This window comes from Crocuta crocuta, unplaced genomic scaffold, assembly GCF_008692635.1.
Source record: "Crocuta crocuta isolate KB4526 unplaced genomic scaffold, BGI_CrCroc_1.0 scaffold1307, whole genome shotgun sequence".
In the NCBI taxonomy this organism is placed as follows: Eukaryota; Metazoa; Chordata; class Mammalia; order Carnivora; family Hyaenidae; genus Crocuta; species Crocuta crocuta.
Window position 1 is genome coordinate 290,537 of NW_027533394.1, and position 8,406 is coordinate 298,942.

Below are 8,406 nucleotides of genomic sequence, written 5' to 3' on the forward strand. Positions count from 1 at the left end.
CATTCAACTACACACATAAATGAACATATGATAATTTGCTAAACTCCTAATTCCCAGAGGACACTGGAGAGGTTCCAACATGGAACTATAAATGTTTGTAATAAACATTAACGTCCGTGCACAAAGCTGTGCCAGGATTTTGGATTTCCTCAGGTATTACTAAGTAAAAGGGGATAAATATATTCTGAAGAATCTTGATAAATGGTGCCATATGGCATAAGAATGCTGGTCTTGGACACCATGGCCAGTGTTAATCATTTTTTTAAATCCTGGATAATGTGACAGGAAACAACTTACCTCTGTTGCTTTAATTTGCAGCTCTTTGATTTCTAATAAGGCTAAATTATGTGTATGTGTTTATGGGCTATTTGAATCTTCTTGAACTGTTTGTGCCTCTTACGCATTTCATTTTTCCTGTTTAGGTCTTGGTGTTTTCTTATTTCAACAGGGCTTTATAAATAATGGATATTATCCTTCTATCATATTTCTTCCAATTTTCCCTCCCATTTTTCAGTATGTCTTTTCATGCTCTACTTCCTTACCTTCTTGAGCTTTTCTATCTCATTTTCATCCTTTTTCACTGTCTGCTCCCACATGTGCACTTTATCTTGGTCCTCTTTCAATTGGTTCTTTTCAAAATCCAACTGGATGCCCAAGCGAGTCTTCTGGTTCTCAAACTCCAAACTGTGGGGAGAAAGGAGAACTAGGCCTAGGATGCAGGGACTCAGGTACTACAGGATTTCAGTCACCACTCAGCTCATCCCTCCATACCCACATAAAACTATTCCAACTCCAACTAACGTTGGAGAACTAAGTTCCTCAGCCTAGCCTTGTGGATATGGCACAAGGCAGGGGAGATCAGACCAAACTCCACTACTCCCCCTTTATACACTGGAAGACTCCAGAGCCCTCCCAAGTTCCTAGGAGGCACAAAAAGGCCTACCTGAACCCACCAGCTATGATAATTCCTACTTATTAAGTTTCTGTGTACCTTACATAATAACCTCTAATCCTCTAATTAATAGCTCCACAAGTAAGCGTGATTATCATAATTTGAAAAATGAGGAAACACGGGCCAAGAGGTAAAAGACCTTGCCCAAGGCCACACAGCTAGTACACAGCTAGAAATCAGCTNCATGTGAGACTGGAATCTAGGTCTTAATACCAAAACCCAGGCTCTTTCTCCTATGGCACCTTCACAATGTAATGTGATGTAATAAGAGATCTGGCATCCAAACTCTGCCATTCACTAGTAGTAATAATCTTGGCCAAGACAGTTATAAACTTTATGCTTCTGTTTCCTCATCTGTAAGATGGAAATAACAATAGTACTTACCTTAGAGTTATTGGGAGAATTTTTTCTTCCCCCTTTGGTTGGATCATTTAATTTTCAGTGTGAGATACTCTAGAACTTTTTTTTTTTTACCTTTCCATGAGATATTCTTTATTTGGCTTTTTTTAATTTATTTTTTTAAATTTTTTTATTTTTTTACAAATAGTTTATTGTCAAGTCGGTTTCCATATAACACCCAGTGCTCATCCCCACAAGTGCCCTCTTCCATGCCCATCTCCCCCCTCCCCCCCCTCCGGGAGAATTTTTTAACAAGTTAATATGCCTCAAGTCCTTAGAAGCATGCCAGACACACAGTAAATACTTACTAAATTTTAGTTACCATCATTATTAACAATATACTGGCTGCATTCAGCTCATATTTGCTCACAGGCTTTGAATCTTTCCAACGACCCTACCCACCACCCTCCCCCATCCCAGAACCTTTAAGGAGCAGAGGTAAGGTAGTAAAAACAAAAGGAAAAAAAATAGAGAAAATACTAGATGCCTGCTATTGCTCTGCTCCCCATCTCTTCAGAAACTCAAAGAGTATGTAACCAGCATCCAGATACTAGCAGGCCAGGCAGGGCTAATTTCCAACTGCCTCCCCACCCCTCAATATGGTATGACAGATGCTGCCAGATGTCATGCTAGCAGCTTAAACCTATTAGTCACTATAATCCAAATGGAATGTAATTAACTCTATAATTTTGAGCTATGCAATTTTAAGTCCAATCTCCTAAGCATGACTCATAAAGCCCTCTGTGATCTGGCCCCTGCTGACCTGTCCACCACCCCCGCCTTCCTCCTGACCCCATTTTTATGCTTCAGACATTCAAAACTACTTAGTTTCCAGTACAAGGCACACTCTCTCACACCTCCAAGCATGCTGTTCTCACTGACTGGAACTCCCTTCTGTCTGCTGCCCAGCTGGCTAAGTCCTACTCACTCTACAGGCATCCAGTTCATCGCTCCTTGTTCTGGAAAAGCTTTCCTGACAGTTGTGAGCAGGTTCTCTGCTTCTATTACACGTTTCTGTGTTTCCTCCCTTTTTGGTGCGGTAATTATATCCCACAGTCCGTAACACACTTACGTTCACTGTGCAAGACCCTTGTCTCCTTTGGCCCAATCTTTGATTTCCACTCCCATTACTCTCCCTACAGTGAGCATGCACTCCAAAGTGACATACGTATATATACATACATACGTATATAGCCTTAAGAATACATATCTTTGTAAAATATACTTGCTTTTAAATGTACACAAATGCAATTATAAATGTATCCATGTTAGGGTCTATAAATCTAGTTCTTGCTTTGAACTGCTACATAGTATTGCATAGTTTATATATTCATCACATTCAACTTCTATTTTCCTCCAAGTGATGGCCGTCTCTGTGGCCACCAACATCCAACTACTACAAATTATGCCAAGACACAACCCTGAATGTGTCTCTTTGTTGCCCTGTGGCAAGACTCTGAGCTATATACCCAGAAGTGGCTTTGCTAAGTCATAGAGCTTATGCAGACTTATTTTCACCAAATACTGCTAAGACTGTTTTAATTTGCATTTCTCTGATTAGGAATAAGGCTGAACATTAATCTGTAGTTATCAGCCATTTGTGCTTCTTTTTCCATGAAATGCTAACTATACCCTCTGTCCATTGTTCTACTGGGTCTCTTGTTGTTTTTTTTTTAATAGTTTATTGTCAAATTAGTTTCCACATAACACTCAGTGCTCATCCCCACAAGTGTCCTCCTCCATGCCCATCCCCCCCTCCCCCCACATCCATCAGTCCTCAGTTTTTGTCAGCATTCAAGAGTCTCTCATGGTTTGCCTCTCTCCCTTTCCCCCACCTATTCCCCCCTTCTTCTTCCCCTTGTTCCTCCGTCAAGTTCCTCCTAATCCTCCTATACGTGCAAACATATGATATTTGTCAGGAAACTAACAATAGAACTCCCCTATGACCCAGCAATAGCACTGCTAGGAATTTACCCAAGGGATACAGAAATGCTGATGCATAGGAGCACATGTACCCCAATGTTCATGGGTCTCTTGTTTTTATCTCTCTTCTTGATTTGCAGTTTTTTGAACATTTCCTCTGTATATACTATGTACCTCAAGTACAGCATCAATGACACTGTTCTCAAACTGTTGATCTGTTTGTCTCCCCTACTATTCCATAACTCCCTCAGGACAAGGACAGTCTCTGATTCAATTCTATATAACCTATGAGCCTGGGTAGGAAGGCAATGAATATTTACTATATGGGCCATGAGCTACATAAACTGCAGACTGAGGCCCAGGGTCCAGGGGGCAACCTCTTTCAGAGACTGTCACGTTCATCTGTGTCACCCCAATCTCCTCACCAATACCTAGCACAAGACAACTTGGTACAACGTAGGTACTCAAGAAACGTCTATTGAATGAACAAATATACTAAAGCGGGAAGAGAAGAGGAACTGTTTTGTTCTTACTATCCCAACTTGATTCCATCCCCACCCCTCTGCAATGCCCATCAGGATAATGACAATAATAAAAGCTAGTGTTTATTACTCTCAGCAGATGCTAAGTATTATGATAAATACTTTACAAGCGAGAGTTCACCTATCTGTCCACCAAATGCCATGAAACAGGCATCATTATCCCACTTTACAGATAAGAAAACTGGGGCTCAGAGAGGTCAAGTCACTGCCCAAGATAATGAGTTGTGGAGCTAGGATTCTAACCCAGGTAAACCACATTTAAAGCTGGCACTCTTAAGCATGAGACCATGCCTCATTGCCTCCCTGATGTCCCTGTTCTTTAAAGCTGACCTACAATAAACACCAATCATTCTAAGACCTGCTCCGTGTCTTATGATGGCATGTGACTTCCCAGGATATCAGGTTGGGGGCTCAAGGGCACCCCAGTGTGTCCTCCTGCACCCCACACTTCCACCTACCGCTTCTTGGCAATTTCATTCTGCCGCTTCACCTTCTCTTCCTCAAACTCTCGGATGTTGCGCACACCAATCTCCCGACAAAACTCTTCAAACACCTCATCCTCTACCTAAGGGGAGAAGCGAGGGAGGGCAGAGGCCCTTTGGGTCAAAGTGCTGCTGCCAGCCCCAGTCCTGCCCCACCGCACACACTGGCATGGTTCATCCCCTACCAACCTGGTTCATCTTCTCCTTCAAGTCTTTCATTTCCCTCTCTCGGCTCTGGATGATCCTCTTGATATCATTAATACGAGGCCCAAAGTTGGCTAGCTCACTCTCCAGCTTGGACTTTTCCTGCAGGAAACAGGGTTGAGGGCAAAAGGGACCAGGTTCTTTGGAGGAACAAAGCCACCCCGAGCACCCTGGCCCAAGCACAAGAAGGGCTAGCTCTCCACATGCTGAGAGAACATGGCTCACAATTCCCCAGTCAAGGTTCCATCATCTCCCACTTGAACCATCATACAGCTTCCTCCCCAGCGTCTATTCAGCTAGCTTTAATCCATAGAACTGGGCACATGGTAAACATCAGTTACAGGTCCACACTCCACTATCTAAAGTCCTTGGAATTCAGACTTTTTGATTTTAGAATAAGGTAAAAGGATATTCATACTACACTTTAAATAATGCCTGCAGGGTGGTCTAAGGAAGCACCCTGTGATCAAACACATTAATACACCTAAGAAGAGCATCCCCACTGACAGGGACTAAAATGTCTGCACTCACTTTCAATTCACTTTCTCAGCAGCACATTAGAACAAATGGTGCTAATAATAGCAACTAACATTTACTAAGCACTTACTGGGTGCAAGGAATCAGTCTAAGCACTTAACAGGCATGCAATCATTCAATCTTTGCAAGAAGGCGATAAAGCAGGTGGTATTCTAACTCCCATTTTACAAATAGATGAAAAACTGATGCTGACATGTTAAGTAAGCTGCCTCCCACCATACAGTCAAGATCTGAAGCCCTGACGGCCTGCTATGCTTGGTTCCCTGAAGCAGGCTGGGAGGAAAAAGGGAAATGGGATGCATTCCAACTCCCAAAGAAACTTTGACCAGGAACACGAGGGTGGCCTTTGGAGAAGAAGGCTGAAGACCAAGCCCCACCTGCAGATTCAGGGCTAGGTGTCTTGTCTTGGTCTGTTCTAGGTCACTCTGCGAGTACTTGAGCCGCATCTGCAGTCCATGGGCCTGAGACTGCACCTGACGTAGCTCGGCCTCTTTCCGCTTTGCCTTCATCTGCTCCTGAAGTGGACATGAGAGAACAGCTGGGTGGTAAGAACAGGAGTGGTCGGCCTGGGCTTAGGACTCCAACCCTTGGAGACAGTTATGCCCGTGACTTACTTTCAGCTCCTCTGTCAACCGCTCCTTCTTCTCTTTCAACTTATCTACCGCTTTCTCATCCCAGCGCCGAGCCTTGGCCTTCAAGTCACTGGCCCCACCAGAAATCACCCCTGACTTCTGGAACAGGGTCCCATCCAATGCCACTGTCTACACACAGTAGGGAAAAGAGAAGGAGGGGGAGAAAATGAATAGAAGAGTCTCCAATACTAAGCCTGTCCAGCTCCAATGTGCACAAGGGAATCCATACCTTGTGACGCTGGTGGCCACCAAAGGCAATGCGGCGAGCATCCTCCACATTGTCACATACGAGGGCATTGCCACAAGCATACTGCAGGGCCTTTTTGATGTGGGGTGGCTCATAGCGAATCACGTCAATCACCAGCTTGGCCCCCTTCAGTTCCCGGAGCTTCTCATCTGTAGGTTTCACCTATGGCAAGAAGCTCAGTAAGTGGGAGAACATGAAGAGCTAGGAGAAGGGGCCCTCTCACACTGCCCTGACCCCATCCCCACCGGCCTCACCTCCAGGTAGTCAAGAGGCAAGAAGGTCTCAGGCTCCCCACGCTGTTCCTTGATATACTGAATACAGTCCCGGCCTGTCTTCTCAGAGTCCACAATAATGGCATCCATGTTCTTGCCCAAAACCTTGGTCACGGCAATCTGGTACTTCTTTTGTGTGGGCTGACAGAGGTCAATGAGGCGGCCATACTGAGGAAAGTCAGAAGAGAAAACTGAAGCATGAGGCTTTTGGGGACTGGCTCAGGAACCCCAATTCCCAGCTCAGAAAGGGGCAGACTAAAATCTGAATGAGGAACATAGCTTCCGTGCTATGGAGGAAAAGCCTACTCTGTCCCCAAAGCAACAATCACTCTAGTCATGCCCAAATCCAAAATCATCTTTCTAAACCTCAGTTTCACCATTTCACAGACCACTGCTGCCCTAGGCACTATGTCAGATATCCCTTACATACCTTACCTCAAATTCGCACAAGCACCCAGCAAAATAAATCTTTTTCCAGTTCATGTCCCCCATGCCCCCTAAGCTAAACATGGTTTCCTAAGAACTATCAGATAACGGGTAAGAGCTTCAAGGGCAGGGAATGAGCCTAATTCGTCCTTATAAACTCCCCAGGAGTGTCTAGAGGAGAGATCAGGAAATATCTATGGAAGCAAATTAAGTTGAACCCAGGTAAGGAATTACAGCAGAGAGAAAAAGAATATTCAGGGAACTCAAGATTTGGTTCAAGAGGCCAAGAGCTCTGATAAAGCCTAGACTATCCCTACAAGCAAACGAACCAGCTGGTACAGACCATGGGAGCTCATATGGAAGCCTGCAGAGTTACTTCCTATGAGACTAAATCCTATCCTGTGTCTCCTCCCCCTTCCAAAGGCCTCTCCAGTTTCCCAGCATACCGCAGAGGAGGGGAAGCAGCAAGACAAAACCTTCAAGAAGATGCAACTGGTGTGATGGACAGAACAGGAGGTTCCAAGCCAGAAATAAATTGGGTTTGGATTACAGCTCTTCCACTTATAAGCTTGCTGTTTTGGGTAAGTCATTTAACCTCTCTGAGCCTTGTTTGCCCAGCTGTAAAAAAGGGATCAGCAACCTCATCCTCACAGGGCTGCTAACAGCCAGTGGGAGAGTAGGTGCTCAGGAAAGGAGTTTCCTTTCCATTCTTACCACAGAGCCAGGGTACAAGCGCTTGATGCTTTCCATAATCTCTGCCTTTCGCTGTTGGCGGCTGCTCTCCTGGCGATCAATACGGGCATCACCTAGCTGCTCCATCACCTGGTTCAGCTCCTTATTGATCTCATCAATACGCCGCTTGGCCATCTCCACCTCCTCTGTCAGCTCCCCCTCTAACTTCTTCTGCTCCTCTAGGGACTGCCTACAAAGTGAGGGAACGTAACGGGTTACCCTGACTGATGAGAAAATATTCCTGACTGGAAGGGACTCTGGGGATCTTGCCTGGGGAGGGGCAGGACAGACAGGGTTCACAAAAACAGACTGGAAGTAAGAGGAAAGGCTGAAGAGCCACATACTTGCTAGTGGTAATGTATTCCTCTAGTTTCTCAATCCGTTTTTGATTCTCTTCAATCTCCCGCAGCTTTTGCTTGATCTTGGCCTGGAAGAAAGACAAATATACAACATCACCAGGGGCTGAGCAAGTTAACTCTAAGACCATGGGGCCCTGGCTTATACCTGCTTTGTTCCCACTCATCCAAGAGCCCAACAGTCCAGGACAGTCTGTCACTAATGGGGAAGACCTACTAAAAAGCAGACACACAACAGAGCTCAGTGTGGCTCTGCTAACTGATGCCCCTCCCAGAGCCCTGGGACCTTCTCATGGCGTTCTACCCAGCCGGGGTAGAACATATCCCAGTTCTGCCACTTGATAATGATGTGACCTGAGGCAAATTACTTCAACTCTGCACTATAGTTTCCTCATTTGGAAAATGAGGAATTAAATGAGTGAATATATGTAAAATATAGTGCTTAGCACACACTAAGTGCTCACTAGTTGTTAGCTATTGTCATTACTGTTAAGGGGCGCCTGGGTATCTCCATCAGTTAAGTGTCTGACTTTGGCTCAGGTCATGATCTTGAGGTTCATGGGTTTGAGCTCAGCATAGGGCTCTCTGCTGTCAGCATGGAGCCTGCTTTGGATCTCTCTGTCCTCCCCCCCCCACTCACGCTCTCTCCCTCTCAAAAACAAACATTATAAAAAAAAAGTAAAAAAAAAAAAAAAAAAAAAA

General features: G+C 44.8%; 1 protein-coding gene across 1 annotated transcript in view; it reads right to left on the reverse strand.

Annotated features, from left to right (window-relative positions):
* Positions 1-8,406, reverse strand: part of SMC1A (structural maintenance of chromosomes 1A) — a 35,681-nt gene that overhangs the window by 15,100 nt on the left and 12,175 nt on the right. The window contains 9 exon segments of the mRNA XM_077748285.1: positions 543-684; positions 4,275-4,381; positions 4,488-4,604; positions 5,417-5,554; positions 5,654-5,800; positions 5,901-6,080; positions 6,173-6,358; positions 7,331-7,538; positions 7,693-7,775. Of these exon segments, the coding sequence (XP_077604411.1) occupies positions 543-684; positions 4,275-4,381; positions 4,488-4,604; positions 5,417-5,554; positions 5,654-5,800; positions 5,901-6,080; positions 6,173-6,358; positions 7,331-7,538; positions 7,693-7,775 (1,308 nt within the window).